This window comes from Colobus angolensis, unplaced genomic scaffold (assembly GCF_000951035.1).
Source record: "Colobus angolensis palliatus isolate OR3802 unplaced genomic scaffold, Cang.pa_1.0 Scaffold91, whole genome shotgun sequence".
Classification (NCBI taxonomy): Eukaryota; Metazoa; Chordata; class Mammalia; order Primates; family Cercopithecidae; genus Colobus; species Colobus angolensis.
Window position 1 is genome coordinate 4,412,692 of NW_012123043.1, and position 19,130 is coordinate 4,431,821.

The 19,130-nt window shown below is 44.2% G+C and overlaps 1 protein-coding gene across 2 annotated transcripts in view; it reads left to right on the plus strand.

Moving 5' to 3' along the window:
• Positions 1-348: 348 nt before the first annotated feature.
• Positions 349-19,130, plus strand: part of LOC105504332 (neuron navigator 1) — an 80,478-nt gene continuing 61,696 nt past the window's right edge. For both annotated transcript variants that reach the window (XM_011931747.1, XM_011931748.1), the window contains exon 1: positions 349-590. In XM_011931747.1, coding sequence (XP_011787137.1) covers positions 538-590 — 53 coding nt within the window. In that variant the 5' untranslated portion in view covers positions 349-537. The remainder of the gene's footprint in view (positions 591-19,130) is intronic.

Below are 19,130 nucleotides of genomic sequence, written 5' to 3' on the forward strand. Positions count from 1 at the left end.
CCCTCTATGGAGAAGGTTCTGCCCAGGCCTCCCCAACTCCTTACCCACCCGTGCCCCAGAGAGAAGTGGCTCGCTGCTCACACCCCCTCCTGCCAGTGCAGTGTGAGTAAGAGAACCCAAGGGACCGCAGCTGGCATCCCAGGGGTTAATTCCAGAGCAGCCCAGGTGGAGGTCGAGCCCCCAGCCCCGTCGGCACCTCCAGGCTTCCGAGGCCACCGGAACGGAGGAGGCTGCGGTGGCTCTTTGTCTACCTGCTCTGGGCGTTAAAGAGCCCGCTCGCAGCCTGCATCGCCGGGGCTCGGGACAGAAGTCAGCGGCGGGGAAATGGGGCTCTGTCACTTTAAGTACAGCTGGAGCCGTAAGTAAGAGCCTGGGTGGTGGGGAGAAAAGGGAGCGGAGGGCAGGCGAGGGTTCGGTTTCTGACCCTCCGCGTGGCCCACAGCTCATACCTTTTCGGGTGTCCCCGGGTGTCGGGCGAGAGCGGTCCTGGGGGGCACTGGGTGCCCACCCGGTGAATGGCCGCCTGAGCCGGGGAAGATGCTTCATCTGCCCCTGCCCAGATCCGGAAGGACAGTGAATTTCCCCCGCAGGTAAGCGCCCCCACACCCCCGGCCTCACCGCCAGACCGCAGAGCTGGGGTCAGGTTTGTGGCACCCCCCGCCCAGCCACAGCCCCCAAGTTCCGCCGCAGCTGCAGTCTCGGGGCAGTGGGTGTGGGGTCCGCAAGAAGGAGGGTCTTGGCCGCCCTCGCTTTTCCGCCAGAGAGAGGAGTGCTTGCGCCGCTGGAGCCTCTGAGCTCCTGGACGTTTGGCTTACGGGCATTTGGGGCTGGGAGTGGGTGTGTGGAAGGCTCTAGGGAGGGGAAAGGGAAGGAAAGGAGCTTAGGCGCCCAGGAGACCTGGACGGAGCTGAGACAATAGCGCAACTTGATTGAACTTCGATGGTTGCGGCTGTGGCGCGTGGGGGCCCGGGCCGTGAGGGTCGGGGGTCCTGGGGACCAGGCGGATGGAAGGAGGAGGGGCTTGCAGCCCCAGGTCAGCCCTGCCAAGGTCACCCTAGTTCCGGAAAGCTCCAGGAGTCGTCCTGGGGTGAAAGGAGGTGGTGGGAGGCGGAAGGATGAAACGGGAGGGAGGGGACGTTGAATTTGTGACCGTACTGCTGGCTGGATTCCTCCGAGAGAGAGTGAAGCCTGGTACTCTACCCTGGGAAGGGGTGAAAGATCGGAGAGCCGGGCAATTTCGGGAGACGCACAGTGAGGGACTGGTCTTGTAAGGTGAGGGCAAGGCACAGAGGCTCCTTCATAAAGGGGAAGTGAGTGTAACCACAGCTGGCCCTGGGACTCTCTGAGCTGACTTGGAAACTGCACTTCCAGGGGAGACTTAGGAAATTCCACGGGCCTGAGAAAGGGGGCTGGGGTTTCTGCTTTTTTTCAGGGGGGTGGGCAGGGGAGGCTTCCCACCTCACTATTCTCATTCCATATACACACTCCTTCCCCTCAGCCTCCCGCAGACCTGGGAAGTTGGAGGTTGGGCCCTATGCCTGGTGCTCTGGCCACTCCCACCTCAAACCTCACACGACCCAGACCTGCACCCTGTAACATGCGCCTGCTTCCTCATATTGCCTTGAAGGGAGCCCCAAGTACCCTCCAGGGGCTCAGTTGCAACTGTGCACACAAAGGTCTAGGGTAAAAGCAAAGAATTGGGCCAGGCCTGAAAAGAGAGGCATCTTCTGCCTCCGTTCCTGCCCTGCAAAACCGTGGGCACCAGGAGCCCCTTGGAAGCCAGAGGCCCGCTGACCCCAAATTTTTTTCCCCTACCATAGCATGACAGAATGCAGCCCTGCAGCCCCTGGAATGAGACTTGGGTCCTTGGGGTCACTTTGCCAAAATGACTGGTAGGTATGGTGGTGTCATAAAAGGAACCAGTTGATGAGCAGAGAATAGACCCATGTAGGGACCTCTTACTTCAGGTGAGATCCTGGGTGGAGTCCTGGACAGCTCACAGGGTCCTGGAGAGGGCGAAGGGAAGGAACTATTCATAACCTCCTCTCATTCCTCCACCTCTGCCACCCCACCTAGAGCCTACTTCAGATTCACATAGGGTGTGCCCAAGGAAAATTATAATTGCCACCCAAACAATATTTGCGCTGCTTCTACTCTTAAATTCTTTGCTTCCCCGATGCCCAGAGGGTGTGCAAGTCCTCTAAGTGACCCCAGTGCTCTTTCTCTGAGCCTGTCATTCTTTCCTTCCTACTCAACAGCCTTTTCTAGGTTACCCCATTCTTTCTTTTGAATTGATACTCTCCCTGCCTCCTTCCTCTACCCAACTCCATCTCAGGGGAACCTGCCCTTATAAAGAGAGCTTAGTGCCCTATCCTGGGGCCATAGCTATTGAATACTCACCTACCTCCTTACTAGAAACAGACTTCTGGGCAGGTGTGCCAGGGCGGGTACCTGTCTGCCATAGCCCAGGCTGAGGAGCAGGTCATGTTACACCTACCCAGCCTGCTAGGGTGGAGCTGGGTTAGGCCTGTGGTTTCCTTTCCATCCAAGCCCAAGACTTTCAGGCCAATTGCTATTGGTAGGCAAGGAGACAGGGGATGTTGTAAAGTGGAGGTTATTCCTCAAATTGCCACACTTCACATATAAAATTTAACTAGCCTGGCCCCAATCCACAGAGGGAGAGCTTAGCCCAAGCCTTTGCTCTAGGGAGGGCTCAAAACTTTCCCTGTAAATGATGTTTCGCTGAGGCCAGCAGGGATCAAAGAGATGCTTACCCTCCAGGATCAGGTTTCCCTTAAACTCCAAAGGAGGCAGCACTGGGAAGATGTGAGGATATCTGGGTGAATGACTTAATTGGCCCTCAGGTATCTCCATGACCAGCTTTTGATGAGTGAGCTGTGATCAGTCCATGGCCTCTTCATTGTTTCAGAGCAGATGTCTTTCTTGTCTGGATGCCTGGGATTCTTCCATCTATTATGGAAGGCTGTGCCCACAAGCACTGTTCTTGTGTATCTCAAACATTATGGTCTCTCCTGGAGACTCCTTCTTTTCCTGTCTCAGCAAACACTGTCCTTCAGTGTCTTCCAAGCAGGAAGTCCAGGCATCTATCCCATTCGGCACTCCTAGACTCCCTCCTGGAAAGAACCCTTAGCTAGAGCCTGGGGATCAGTAGGAACAAGACTTATTCACTACAGTTGCCTGACTCAACCCACAGAGACTCCCTGGGGCAGAGGGCTTCGGCTTGGCACAAACTCAGCCTCTGTGAGAGGACAGAATGCCTAGGGACAGCCAAGCCAACGAGCTGCCTCTCGTTAGAGGGTTTTATGGGGCTAGGCATGCACACCACAGGCAAACCACACTTGCTGGATTAACCTCTTCCTGCAAAGCCCCTGCCCTGAGCTTGGGAGGAATGAGGGGGGACTTAATGAGCAGAAGGCATCTTAATAGGGGGGACAGTCCGTGTCTAACATCTCAGCTAATCACCTTTTCTCATTTTAACATGAGGCTGTAAAACACAACCTGTACTAAGTGCTTTGTAACCATTTTTCCATTTAATCTTCACAACAACCATATGAGGTATATATTATTATCATCCCATTTCACAGTTGAAGAAACTGAGGCACAGGGAGGTTAAGTAGACATACTAAAGATCACAGTAGTGGGATTTGTCCTCATACCTAGGTCTGTCCGACTCTAAAGCCAACCCCTAACTACTATGCTATAAGGAGACTATTCTTACCAATACCAGTTGAGGTCCCAGGAATACTAAATGCTGAAGATGCAGAAGTTGAGAGTAATTGGCGGCCTCAGCAAAGGTTTAGAGTTGGCCCGGGGCTGTAGTTGGAATGAAGTGAAAATTATAATTGCCACCCAACCAGTGGGGAGTGGGAAGATTACTAAACTTGGAGTCAGCTGACCTGATTTAGAACTCACTCCACTACTAATTAGCTTTGTGACCTTACAGAGATTGCATAGCCTCTAGCCTCAGTTTTCCTCTCTAAAAGATGGGTATAGCTCCTGATTGATCTACTTTACTAGGATGTAACGACAATGAGAAAACATGAAGAGCAGAATGCTTTAAACATGTGGGCTTTGATAAGTGAAATCATGACCACGTGAAGTCATTCCCAGAAGCAAGAGTCTCTCCCAAATTCTTTAGATTGTTTTTTTAGCATCTTTTTCTTCCGTCTTACTAGGACTCCAATGACGATGCCTATGAGTATAATACATGGAACAGTTCCCAGCTTAGAATATATATCTAATTTTTGCTTAAATTCTTCATTGCCCATCTTCAGGTTTCTATTCAGTCCAAATTCCATGCTAATGAGGATGGCATATTTATACATTCCTGGTTTGGATAGCAATTTACATAAAAATAGACCACTTTTTAAAACTTAAAAGATTATTTTTTAAAAAGCAATTCTGTTCATTTAACCTTTCCTCCCTGACAACTTTGTGCTAGCCACTATGCTGGGTGCTGGAGAAACAGACAGAACCATAAGGAGCTGACCTCTACTTATGTATTCATTCATTCATTCATTCATTCATTCAACAAACTCTAGTGAGCACTTCCCAGATGCCAGGCAAAGTTCTGGGTACTGGGGAGAGAATAGTGAGCAGTAAGGCAGACCATAGTCCCTGCATTTAGGAGCTATGTTTTCTTGCAATGAAAACAGATCAATCAATGCTAACAAATACTTTAAATATATTATTTCAACCCATGAGAAATGTGAGAGGGGATAATGCAGGAGGATGTAGTCTGGTGGAGGAGGCAGAAGGCAGCAAGTAACTGTGATACCAGGTCATATGTGCAGTAACTGAAAGCCAAGCAAGCAGGGGCCATACTTTGAGTGGTCCTGGAGAGCTTCCTAGAGGAGGTAGCATTTTCTTTAGGGCTTTGAAGAGAAACTAAGAGTTTTCCAGAGGGACAAGAGCTTATTTGAGGAAAAAGGGGGAAGTTTTTCCCAATTGAGAGGTCCTGTGTCATCTTCCAACTTCTCTGCCTAGACCCACCATCACTGTGCCTTCATCAGTCACACAGACTTCGTATCTAAGACAGAATCCTCTGAGACAAACAACTGAATGAATTTTTCACTGCTGTCTGGAGGAATCCTATCTGGAGGTCTTTGATAGTGCCACTGACTTGTTTCCTCTAGACCTGGGTGTCAGTGTCAGCTCATGTTTAGTTCATGGAATAACAGAGTCCTTAGGCTGTCCTTGCCCTTGCCCTTTCCATAGAAGCAGAATCGAATAATTCTACACTTGTGGAGCATGTGTAGGATGTGAGAATTCATCCTCAGCCTAACTTTCTTGGGATGCTTCAGGAATTTCCTAGAAATGCTCAATTCTTGGACATTTACATCTTAGGAAGCCTTTATCCCATAAAGGCTCTGACTCATGATTGGGTAAGAAATATTGAAAAAGAAAGAATATCAAATATCCCTCCCACACACATGCATATGTACACACATACACAACAGCCTGGCCACTGGTCCTTAAGTATTGAGCATAATCAAGGAATGCTTGATATATCCCATGGACTTACAAAGGATATACAGCAAGTATGAATTTTCTCACGAACCAGTTTTCCTCCTTAGTGTATTGTTGCAGGTGCCATTTGAATAATGGATGAGTTATTCAAAAGAAGGGAGAAGAGGAAAGTTGTGTATCCACTTCTGATTTCCTGGGTACCAAGCTGGGTGCTTTATAGGTGTTTTCTTTGTTATCCTATTTACTCTGCCAGCTGCCCTGAAGGCTAATGGTGACATGACCATTTTTCTGATGTGCGCATATGTTCAGGGAGGGAAAGTGCCTGTCCTAAGTCAGTCAGTAAGTAGTGGAGCAGAAATTCAAACCCAGCTCTGGCTGGCTATACAGCCATTCCTCCCTAGACTAAATGTAAATCTAAAGAGCTGGGTACTTTCTACAAGCTTGAAAATCAAGTTCCCTTTTGAGATAGTCATTTCCTATAAAGAAGAGCTGCTGATGAGGCTCCCCAGCCTTCAGGGAAGTTACTTTTATTGTATTTATTTATTTATTTATTTATTTTGAGAAGGTCTGGCTTTGTCACTCATGTTAGAGTTCAGTGGCGTGATCACCGCTCATTGCCACCTCTGCCTCCCAGCCTCAAGCAATCCTCCCACCTCAGCCTCCAAGCAGCTGGGACTGCAGGTGCATGCCACCACACTCAGCTAATTTTTTTTTTTGTAGAGGCGGGGTTTCACCATGTTGTCCAGGCTGTTCTCTAACTCCTGGGCTCAAGCAATCCACCCATCTCAGCCTCCCAAACTGCTAGGACTACAGGTGTGAGCCACCATGCCTAGCCTTGCTTTTAGACATATCTATATGTATTTTCCCCATATTTACTCACCATATGGTGATAGTTTTGTCCAATTATAAGTTTCTAGGGGCTAAGGGATTTTATCCAAGTGTTGTATATGTGGAACTTAGTAATGATCTTTTGATGATGACAAAAAATAGCTGATAGGATACCATTGTAAGAGCTAATATAGCAGTACAGCTTTGGACATACCATATTTATGCTGTGTCATGTCACACACAGAGCCCTTCCGATTAGGTTAAATCACGTCACCTGAAACATAACAGGTACATAAAATGGAAGCAAATCCACCGGCAAGTATTTATTCATTGCCTACTACGTGCCAAGAAATTCTGTTAATCACTAAAAATGTAACAAAAGACAACCTATTCCAATCCACACTATGATTAACTTGTAATAGAATTGGGTATTTAACAGTTATTGGGGAATAACAGTAGCTGGAAATAGGAGGTAAGCAAGTCAGAAATGTAAAGGAAGATTTATGCCCAGGTCAAGGAGCAGCACATTAGGAGGGTAGTGAGTGTGGGAAACTCATGGAAGTTCAAATATAGACTGCATTGAAATTTGGAGAGAATGACTAGGTCCAGTGTCTCATGCCGGTAATCCCAGCAGTTTGGGAGACTGAGGCAGGTGGATTGCTTGAGCCTAGGAGTTCAAGACCAGCCTGGGAAACATGGGGAAACCTCCATCTCTACAAAAAAATACAAAAAATTAGCCGAACAAAAAATTAGTTCCAGCTACTTGGGAGGCTGAGGTGGGAGGGTTGCTTGAGCCCAGGAGGTCGAGGCTGCAGTGAGCTCTAATCATGCCAGTGCACTCCAGCCTGTGTGACCCTGTCTCAAAAAAATAAAAATGAAGAAATTTGGAGACACTATTCAGGAAGAAGGGAGACTTTCAGGTATGAAGGTAGAAGAAGAGCCCTGGGCCTGAGATAAATCTTGAAGAGAATTGATGGGGCAGTGGATCAATAGGTAATGTATAAAGAAATTGGAACATATGGCCCATCCCAGTCTGCCATCTTCACCATCCTCCTGGGCCCCCATTCTTGGGACTGTGCAAGCAGTTGCCCCAGTGCGCGCACACATGGTCCTGCCTGTGTGCGGGTGTGTGTGTGAAAGTGTTATTTTTCAGGCTTGGAACATTTTCTCATGGATTATTTTAAATTCTTCTATAAGACTATACTAGACTATCAAGTTTTGATTTTGGTGATCTGCCAACTGTATGATTTTAAAAATAGGTTTTTAACAGCTTTAAAACAGAAGTAGTATTTCTGCCAGGTGGTGGAATTGTGGCTCAAAGGCCCTGAAGGAGAACACATACTTGGGATTTATTCTTGGGTGCCATGGATTTCTGGAATTTTGCCCCTAGACACAGTGGCGAAGACAGCAGAGGGTGTTCCGGGGTACACATCCTAGATCCTGCTCCTATTTATTCCCTCTGATACGTGGTTGAAGGGCAGTGCTTGAGTGGTTAATCAGATCCCTGGAAATGGATGCCTCACTCTTGTCTGGAAAAAGTTCCCTAATGGAATCTCTTGTTTACATTATGCTACACATTCATGTTCTGGAAGTTTCTGCCATTTCTTCCCATTTCCTATATTATATATGTATTTGGTGCCCATAATTTCTACTGTTTTTCCCCCATTTAAGCTTCTCTCTTCATAAGTTCTAGGTAAACATCCTTGTAGTTTCCAGGTCCTGGGTTGCCAGCTCAGATTCCCATGCCAGCTGTTACTGAGAGCTTATCCTGGGATCCTTCTTCCAGAACCCAGAGCTCCTCATGGCAACCCCACTGGAGTGGGTCCCCAGTATATGGGATTCATGCCTAACAACTTTGCAGATGCCTTCTAGGCTAGTATTGAGCTGATCCTGGGGAAGATTGTAGATTGCCTTCCCTGGAAAGGCAGCTCTCTGACTGAGAAAACTTCATAAAGACTACTCTTCTCAGTGCTCATAATGTGTTTTGGAATTATTACCTTTGCAGTATATGAGCAGTATGTTAATTTATTAATTTTCCTTGTCCCATTAAAAGGGTCCTCCTCTCACTCTTACGAATTCAGTGTGAAGGAGGAGGCATACGTAATAACACCAGCTTTTTCACATGGTTTATAGCAATTGCTTTCATCTTTTATGGGTGCATCTCATGTTTGCCATGATATTTCAAGTTGTTTCTTTTCTGGGGTTTTCACATGGAAATCCCTGGCAAAGCTGTGCTCCTCCAGCATTCGCATGTGTGGAGTGTTTAGAAAGGGAGATGGAATCTGGGCTGCTGCACTTCAGTTACCTCAGCAGGGAACCTACCAGCCTCCACCAAGCTCTATCCCTGGCCTCAGAACCTCAGGGGGCAAAAGTGGCCTGTCACGTCCTCTGTCTGAGAAACTAGCCGTGAGCCTCTTGCAGGAGGGAGGAAATCATTGCTTACTCATGCGCAACCTGGTTTAAGAGCATTCCTGCTATCTGAGAAACTAATTCTGGGAATTTGCACAGAGCTATTCATTGTAAAAGCAGCTTTGATCCCCAGAGAGTCCACAAGACCCTGGAAAAAAATTTGCTTTGCCATGGAGACAGTGGAGCCTATAGGAGCCCCCTAAAGAAGCTGGGACTCCTGGGTTTGGTGTCTGGTTTTGACATAGTAGTCCGCTCAGGTAGGGCTCTTAGCTACCCCATGTCCCTTTTGTAAAGTTGAACTAAGACTCTCTCTGGCCCAGTGTGGTGGCTCACGCCTGTAATCCTAGCACTTTGGGAGGCCGAGGCAGGCAGATCACTTGAGGTCAGGAGTTCGAGACCAGCCTGGCCAACATGGTGAAACCTTGTCTCTATTAAAAATACAAAAATTAGCCAGGTGTGGTGGCAGGTGCCCACAATCCCAGCTACTCAGGACGCTAAGGCAGGAGAATTGCTTGAACCTGGGAGGCGGAGGTTGCAGTGAGCTGAAATCATGCCACTGCACTCCAACCTGGGCAACAGAGTGAGACTCCATTTCAAAAAAAGAAAAAGACTCTCTCTAACTTGAGAATAATTCTACCAGTGAAATAATGTCATAAAGTTAAATAATGCTGGCCATGTGATTTCAGCCCAATGAATCAGCAATAACGGTTATTAGCCTCACTTCCTCATCCCCATTTAGCAAAATATTCAGAAGTGAAGCAAAGAGAAATATATTGAAAAGCAGCAAAAGTCAGAAGGGAAACTGTGATGATGTCTTCAGCCTTGTGAATTTCACTTTTGTGTTTCCAAAATGGTTCTGGGCATCAGATAGAGCACAGCCTTTGCACCAACTTGCTCACTATTCCCTCTGACTGTGTGCCTTCTGCACACGGAACACAGGTTGCCAACAGGCTGCTCTCAAGTGTGCCTGCATCCTTCTGCTCCACCAATCAAGTTGAATGCCTTCCTAGAATTGCATTTCCTCCCAAACCTGTTTATGCCAGTTGAACTTGGATAATTTAATTATTACATAAATTGATGAAATATGAACATAAAAAGAAAGTTGTTTCCATAAAGACTATATTGGATGTTTCAAAAGGGAAATTGCTAGCCTGGGCAACATGGCAAGACCCAGTCTCTCCAGAAAAGAAAAAGCAAAATTAGCCAGGCATGATGACATATACCTGTGGTCCCAGCTACTCAGGAGGCTGAGGTTGGAGGATCACTTGAGCCTAGGACATCAAGGTGCACTCCAGCTGAGCAACAGAGCAATTCTGTCTCCAAAATGAAAAGAAAAGAAAAGGCATATTGCTGAGTTATATGTAGGACTTGAAAGGTTAGAGGAGATTATAAAACTCTAGAGGATTTCGCTTTCAGATTGCTTTATGTTGTTAAAATTTTGCTCCATCTTAAAGAAACTGACACTAGACTTGATAATGCACTGTAGGTATGGGTGTGAAGGCTCAAGTTGGAAAAGCAGAAGTGTATCAGGAAAAACTCTATTGATCTTAGTACTTTGAATGACACTAAGGTTCACTGGCAACTTTCTGTGTAATTTTTTATAACAAAGACCTACTGCTGCAAGGATTTTACATGTAATGAGTGCCTAAGGAAGGTATGAAAAGCCCTTCCTCAGAAGTCTCCCAAAGCAGAAAAACACCCATCTGCCTGGATGACTTGATGCATCAGTGATAGGGGAGAAATGACTGAGATAAACTGTTCGTGGTATGAGAGTTGACCAAGTCAGGGTGGGGAGTGGAGGAAGAGGGGCAGGTGGACTTGGTGTCTCTGCCTCCCTTTCAAACAGAGCAGCCCTGTGTTTACCTGTTTCATACATTGAGGACTTCTGGTTAAAGTGTTAGTAAAAACGATTGCTCTTCTTAAAAAAGGGCTTGCAAGCCACCAAATTAGGTCTTTTCTGTGTCTTTCTTTCTCCAAATCTGTATGAGATCTAAATAAGCTCTCCCTAAGTGAGACAGAGGACATATTTTTAGTGCCCAAGTCATAGCTTGTATTTATTCATTTTCAACTCTTTGGAGTAATAATTGATGAAATTTATATTTACTCACACCTACCACTTGGTTGATGCGCAGAGGGGCTGTCACCTCCAAATCTTAGAAAGGCAGGCAGGAATTTTTGGCCCGCCTGCCTTTCTGAGATTGGAGGAGGGCTGGAGGGTGGGGTGAAGTTGTGAGGACCCCTTTACTAAATTGAGAAGTGGTCTGGATCTACCCTGTGTCAGAACAGGATGGAAGAAAGAGCAGGATGTTTTTATTTCTGTCTATTGCCTGAAGGCATCTCCTCTAGAAACAAAACCAGTTTGATTTTGATTAACTTTCTCTTCTTTAAATTTCAATCTTCCTTCTTTTGACTTCTTTAAGGATTATGCCAAAAGTCCTAGACTGATCATAAAGCCTCAGAACAGGAATTTCACTCATAGTTGCCCAAGAAAAGCATGTTAATACCAAAAGTAATTTCCTAGCCAGTCACTTCCTGTGTTCTCAAAATTGTTATTTTTCTCTAAGATATGTATCTTTAGATAACAAAAACTTCTGCCTTCCAACCTTGGGGAGGTGATGTGGCAGGAGGCATCTTGAGGAAAGCATATGTAAAATAACATGTCAGAGAAGCCAGGGAAAGGATTGATGTCCTGCTAAGCATATGTTTGATATCCAGCCCAGGTTGGAGTACATTTTTAGCACTGAAGAGATAAAGCACCTAAACATCTAATGCTGGCTTTTTCACTGATTTGTTCCACGACTGAGGGCAAATCTTCCAGCCTTAGTTTCCTCCCTTTGAAGAAGAATGAAGTTCACTGGCAGTTGAGAGGCACATAATGGGTATAAGACAGTTTAGAGAGAATGGAATTTTGTCTGAATGGAAAGTGCATCAGTAAGGATTTGATACAGAAATATGGCAATCCAATCTCGTGGGGTGTTGAAAGCAATAACCGGTTATGAAAATGGTCAGGTATTAATATTTGCAAAGCACTATAGACACTTCAATACCTGATTCTGTAAAAACTGAGTAGAACATCTGCCTTTCAAAAATGTTTGGTAAAGCTGGCATTTGCAGGTGAAGGTTTGAGAAGTTTAAATCCTTTCAGTTCCCTGTTATTCTTTCCTGCATTCATTCTTCATCTGTAAGTGGGCAGGATGTCATGCCTGGGGCATGTTATGAGTGGCTTTTTACCTTGCCTGAACACCTGTGTATGGTTTGTTTCTCTGGAATAAGATCTTTACTTCATCCACTTATTGGTTAAGAATTAAGATTCCTTTTTCTTTTCGTTCTTGCTTTTGTTCAGAGCTCTGTAATAGGTGAGAGATGTGCTTACTTTCACATGCATGGAAAACTCACCCATAAAAATGAAGGTCTTTCACAATGCATTAGCTGGGTTTTCTCTCCAGTGCCGACCTTTGACCTCCATGCACAATGTGGTATTCAGCTGTCCTGTTCTCTGAAGTGAAAACCTTCAGAGTCCTCAACAAAGATATTTCACCAAGAGTAAGCAGTCCATGAACTAAATGACTTAAGATAAGAAGGCGGTTAATTCTGAAATAAAGATGAAGGCAAGAGGTCTATAAAAATTACAAAGCCCTCCAAGGCCGGATCACTGATTCCCCCCATGGTGAGGGTGACAACTCAACCTTCCTTAAGACCTGAATTAAAGAGACAAGTGAACTTTCTATTCCATGGAATTTCTAAATGGATTTCTTTGGACAAACCTGCCCAGTGTGCCTTGGTAGTATTAATAAAAAGAGTAGAGAATCTTAGTGGGGGAGGAAGCTATTCAGAATGTATGAATTAAGAGGGCCTCTTGGGAGCACTTCTTTTGAAATCCTTAACAAGCACTCTTATTCTAAGGATCTCAAGGATGTAAGCATTTATGGGCTAGTTGGCAAGAAAGAAAACTTCACAAATAACACATGGTCCCAGTCATCACCTTAGACAAAGTGCTAAGAAGGTAACGGATTACAGCTTTGCCTTTTTTTTTTTTTTAATTGCTCTCTAGAAATGTAAAGAAAGACTTAGGCTTAGGGACAAGCTTTGGGTGTTTAATTGTAAGGTTCGTTGAGGAGAAGGAGACAGAGAGGCGAGGTAGGGAAAAGTCATAATTTGGTTTACACCAAAAAAATCATTTCTAAGGACTGTGTTCAGAATATTTGTGTGCCAGTTGTGCAAAGACATCCAGATTTCCATGGTGTGAGGAAACTGTTCTTTACTACATCTACCTCACAGTGGTAACTTGCAAATTTTTCCCCCATGAAGCTTTATTTTTGGAGACCACTGTAATTTACATGTTGGGACCTATTATTAACTGCTAGTTTTGTGCTGTTATTGGAAATCTTTACATTAGGAAAGAATGTGGGGGTTGTTTTGAGGGGAAAGAGGGGCTCAAATTAAAGGTTACCTTGTACAGTATCTCAGCTCTGTCTGGGATCCGAAAATGAGTTGGAAACTCACATCCCCCAAGCAGAGAAAGCTTTGGAAGGAAGCTTCCCAAAGGAAACTTCCCTGAGGAAGGGCCTTCACATATCTTAGCCATGGCTTTTCAGAGAAAAAACCGTCACATAAATACGTTTAGAATGGTCTATTTTGGAGCCACTGTGGCATACATACTGCAGTTTATCCTAGGAGACAGGATTGATGAGCCCCTGTAAGAACTACATTGCGTATTTCATAAATGTAAAAAGCAGAGGCAATTGTGCTATATTAAATTTCAGCCCATAATTGGGTAACTAGAGAAGCCCCCTATTTAATTAAATTCTACTATCCACTGTATGATAGGAAAATTTGGTGACCTTATGTTTGACTGCTGTCTGGGATTGAAGAGCGGTTAAAGTTGGTATAAGAATGTGTAGTGTATCTTTCAAATGTCCTTATTAGAGAAACGGATTCGGGTAATGTTTTACCTCAATAGTGCTTCTCCAGTGATTCCTTCAAAATGACAGTGCTCAACTCAAACACCGTGTGTTTTCATTGGCCAGGATAAATGTTTTCCACAGAAATGACAGGGCTTCAGGCTCTCAAGAAGCTCTCATCATGAGAGGTCAAACAGTTTTACACACAAACAATTCCACAGCACATTCTGCATCCTCCTTGCAATTTTTAAGCTGTGCTAGGCAAACTCCGCATAGGAGGACATTCCAGAAACACACTGGGGGTTCATAAAGGGCTGGCTTCTGTTTGGTGGGTAAATGTGCATATGATTATTGTTGTTACACAAAAGAAGGGACCAATAAAGTCCTGATGTGACTTTCCCAACTACAGAAACCCAAGAAAACTCTTTGCCAGAAGTAGATACATTGTCATTCTGCTGGCGGATGACTACCCAAAGAAGGGGAAAGTGAAGGAAAGCTGGAATCTGGGAACTTGCAGTAGGATAAAGTTGCTTTGAAGAAAGCACTTAGCAAATGTTGTTTTTCTGTATTGCCTTCATTCCTGCCACAGACCCTAAGATTCTCTAATCACATCTATTCTGGGGAAAATATTTTAATATAACCCCTTGATTCGTTCAACAAGTATTTATTGAGAATCTACTCTGTGTCAGACCCTTCTACCCAACCTCTTATACCGTATACAGGAAGATACTCTGCCATCATGTTTGCCAATGGGACAGGACTCCCAAGGGAATAGGTAGACGAGGAACACCAGTAAGTCAAGAGCCACATATAATGAAAGACCAAAGTGTAAAAGGTGGGCAGAGGAAGAAGAAGGAATCTGGATAAGCAGCAACAGAAAGAGAATGCTATCACTGAGGCTGACAGAGGGAAGAATTTCAAGGAATGACTGACAGTGTTAAATGCAAGACAGACGTCAGAAAGGATGAAAAAGTCCTAGTTGAATTACCAATATAGAGATCTTTGGTAACCCTTGCCAAAGAGATTTCAGTGAAGCAGTGGAAATGAAAGCCAAGTTCCAATGAGTGGGGGCGTAAATGGGAGGTAAGGTGGAGAGGCGATGAGTGTAGTAGTTGAAAGGAGAGACAGCTGGTAGCCTACAAATGCAGACGAAAAGTTCTTTCCATGTGGCTCACGAGTGATGAGGCAGCAGGATCAAACTAGACATAACTATCTTCTGCTCTATCTGCTTTTACCTTTTTAATCCTATGATCTATGCTAGGAAAATTTATATTTCATGTTATTTGTACCATAGGATATGATTTTATTTTGTCCTGTTGTATTAACTAAACCAGTTTTTAAAAATAGGGAAATAATGTGTTTCATTCAACATGTACAATGGACCTTCCCAATAAATTAGCAATAAACCCATATACATAATTTGTCTCAAACAATGAAATTATGCTACAATGTTAAAGAATATGTAATATCATGTATAATGTTTAAAAATGCCAGTCAGGAACAAAGGAATGACTCTAGATACTTTGAGATACAACTTTAGAGAAATTAGTGCCTTTAGACATCAGTAATAAGAATTCAGAGTAAAGACAACATGTTACTTAATATCTTGCCTTAAAATTGCCCCAGTTGACATTTTATACACATTTCAACATTTTGCAGCAACACTAGAAAGAATCAACAAATCCTCTCTTATTACTAAAATAACAATTAAATATTTTGCATAAAAACATTTAAAAACTTAAGATAATAGCTTATTTCCCCAGCCTGGACAACAAATTGAGGCCCCCTCTCTATAAAAAATTTAAAAATTAGCAGGCATGGTGGCACATGCCTGTGTTCCCAGTTACATGGGTGCCTGAGGCAAGTGGATCACTTGAGCCCAGGAGGTCAAGGCTGCAGTGAGCCATGATTACACCACTGCACTCCAGCCTGGGCAACAGACTGAGACTCTTGTCTCAAAAAAAAGAAGAATGACAAGAAGAAGAAGAAGAGGAGGAAGAAGAAGAGAAACAGGAAGAAGAAAAAGAGGAGGAGGAAGAGGAAAGATATATTTATTTTAGCTTAACTTAGTTTTTATTGTTACTTGAAAGGGCAGTAATGATTGGCTATCAACATTAGTACAGGATAGGTACTAAACTGGTTTCCATGACCAGATATAGGCTAGGAAAACTTGCATTCTTAGTTCGATTTTATTTAGAGTCTGTATGACAAGAATCATAGCAGTGTGGCTTGTGAGATTTGGCAATTAATGCACTTACACATTAGCTCCTTTATGTCTGGAAAGACCTGGAAGGTGAAAGTCATTAAAATAAACCTCCTCCTTATGCCTGATGTGGAGAAGAGGCTCCTAGAAGAAAAAGCTTTACAAAAAAAGTTGTGGGCCGGGCGTGGTGGCTCACACCTGTAATCCCAGCACTTTGGGAGGCTGAGGTGGGTGGATCACAAGGTCAGGAGATGGAGACCATCCTGGCCAACATGGTGAAACCCCGTCTCTACTAAAAATACAAAAAAATTAGCTGGGCGTGGTGGTGCATGCCTGTAATCCCAGCTACTCTGGAGGCTGAGGCAGGAGAATTGCTTGAACCAGGGAGTCAGAGATTGCAGTGAGCTGAGGTTGCGCCATCACACTCCAGCCTGGTGACTGAGTAAAACTCTGTCTCAAAAAAAAAAAAGTGGTGTAGGGTGGGCAGAATAGATCCAGCATGAAAAAGTTGCCACTTAACAGTTTAATTACTACTAAGGAGCAATGTTCCAAGTAACAGACTGAAAATTAGGGGAAAAAATAAACAAATATGGGCATAATGCAGAGCCTATATAAAAATATTTAAATCTTCAGTTCTCATGTGTTTTTCTAGACTTTTTGTAGTCTGTAGCACTATAATCATATTCTCAGACATTTAAAAAGCTTAGTTCCCTGAATGCTCCACACTTCCTTGCTAATTCTGGAACAAAACCATTTTACCAACTCTTCATGTTGTTTTATAGCTCCCTACAAAATAGCAACACAGGGCACAAGAAGTGTCTCAGGGTCCTCTACATTTCATAACTAAACATTTGATCTCTCTGGCCAAATAGGCTGATGATGTCCTGGGTTGCTGCCAAGTAGGGAAGACTCTGCAGTCTCCTTCATAATGCCTTAAAATCCCTACTTCCTTGCTGCTTAGCTTTTTAGTCGATATTTTGCCTTCATGTGACTCAATATGTAGAAATTCTCTGCATTTTCACCCTGAAGAAAAATTCCTTTCCAGACCAATAGGTTTTCTTCTCCAACACATCCCACATTTTTTATACTTGCTTCTCCAGGTATCTGGAAAAGGGCAAAGAACTAATGAGCAATTCTTTTCTCTCTTTCTTTCTTTCTCCCCACTACTTTGGCTTTCTTTGTGATTGATCAGAAAATGATTCTCTCTTAGCCCCAAAAGTTTCCTTCTGTGGTCACAATAATAGTGGCAGGTCTGGCATAGGAGTATGTTAAAGTAGGCCGTCCACAAGAGCCCTACTGTTATACGGACCTATGCGGTACTTATGGTTCTAACCATCCCACAGTGTCATAATGTTTGGACAAAGAAGCAATCCCCATTAACTCTCTGTTCAACAGCCTGTCCCTGCAGCTTGACTTCCATGTGGTACATGCCATTGAACATCTGAAAAAGCAGTCTCTCCTCAAGATCTCTGAAGGCAAGAGGTTTTTAGAGGCTTCTTTCAGTTTCTTTCTTTTTTCTTTTCCTTTTTCTTTCGACTGACTTGCTCTGTCGCCCAGGCTAGAGTGGAGTACAGTGGCACAATCCATAAATCATAGCTCACTGTAACCTCTTAACTACTGGGCTCAAGCTGTCTTCCTTCCTCAACTTCTTGAACAGCTGGGACTATAGGTGCTCGCCACCACGCCCAGCTAATTTTTTAGTAGAGATGAGGTCTCACTAAGGCTGGTCTCGAACTCCCGGCCTCAAGTGATTCTTCTGCTTTTGCTGGAATTACAGGCATGAGCCGCTGCATTCTGCCTTCTTTCAGTTTCAATATTTGATATTCTGTCTTGATATAGATTGCACAGTACTATAGTTCATACCATACACTACATCTCCAGTGCTGTCATTAAATGACATTCCCCCAAATCAGCTGACCAGGGGCATCTGCCGTTAACCTGGGAAACTATTCTGAGTTCATTTTTATCCAGCAAGGCACCAGAAGGTTGACCCCAAAGCCTAAGCTTTGGGGCATCAGAGCATTGACATCTTTGACTTGGAAGATTAACCCAAGCCTGAAAAGGAAGACAGGGCTGTCCAAAGCAAAAGCCCACTGTTGCTACCTGGCCAGCCTAGTTGTGGTGGAATGAGACATCATGGGGATGATGCAGCCGGTTCCCAGGTGGTTGTGGAAAGCTGTTGGCTGCACCCACACATAGGATCCCTCTTGGTCCATCCAACACCCTCGAGGGCCACAGGGCCTCCTGCCCCCGTCCATATGTCTCAGTATGGTGGCCCCACTTGTGGGGACTCATCTAGCAGCTTTTTTCTTGTCCTCACCATGAGGGAGTGACGTTTGGATTCTTACCCACAAGTTGCATAGACTTCCTTTACAAAGTAAGGTCTTTGGAGCCAGATAGGGTCCTTGATAAGTTTTCCTAAAGAGGAAAGATGCTAGAATGGGCAGTCCAAAAAGAGTGCCTGTCCCACCACATGCTAAGTCAGTTAAATTATCAGTAGCTGCTCTTCAGCTGACACCCTGACATCAATTTGTTTTCTTCCCATTCTACTGCAGGCACGTGATGTTGACATTTTATTTGGTGGTGATCATATTTAAGGAAGTCCACTGATTTGCCTTTGGAAACTTGTAGGAACCAACCTGAGCAAATATGTAAGCTTTCTGTCAAGCTACATAGCCTGTCCTACATTATTCTTTTTGCTAAAGCCCTTCAGATACTTGGAGCATGTCACTCTTTCAAGCAAATTGTGTTTTAGTTTGCAGGCTTTTTGAGATCTAGGAACTAACCTCATTTCTTTTTCACAATTCTAAATCCCAAATGTCAGTAACTACTGAGGCGCAGGGTAGAAGTGACGGAGCAGATACAAATTAAATTTGACCTGGAGACTACCTTTTTGTGAAAAGAGTCCCTAGAGATGCGTAAGTGATCTTTACCCTCCAGTGGAACACCGTTTGGAAAGCTGCCAAATAATGCACTGCAGAAGTAATCCCATATGGTCCCCAAGTGATCTGAGTAAATGCCTAATTTAGTTTTGCTATTCTGTGACCACCGCTAACTTCATTTATCTCTCTCATGATGGAAGTATTTGTCGTATATGCGGTGGTTAAAAACAGTCTTTAGAGTCAGAAAGATCTTGATATTACAATGGCTTTGTTTTCTTCTTACTAGCTGTGGGCCCTTGGGCGTGTAACTTATCTGTCTTAAGTTTCAGTTCTTGTTGTAAGTAAAATGGAATCCATATCTAACTCGGAATTAATATGAAGCTTAAATGAGTTTATACATGTATGTTAAGTGCCCAG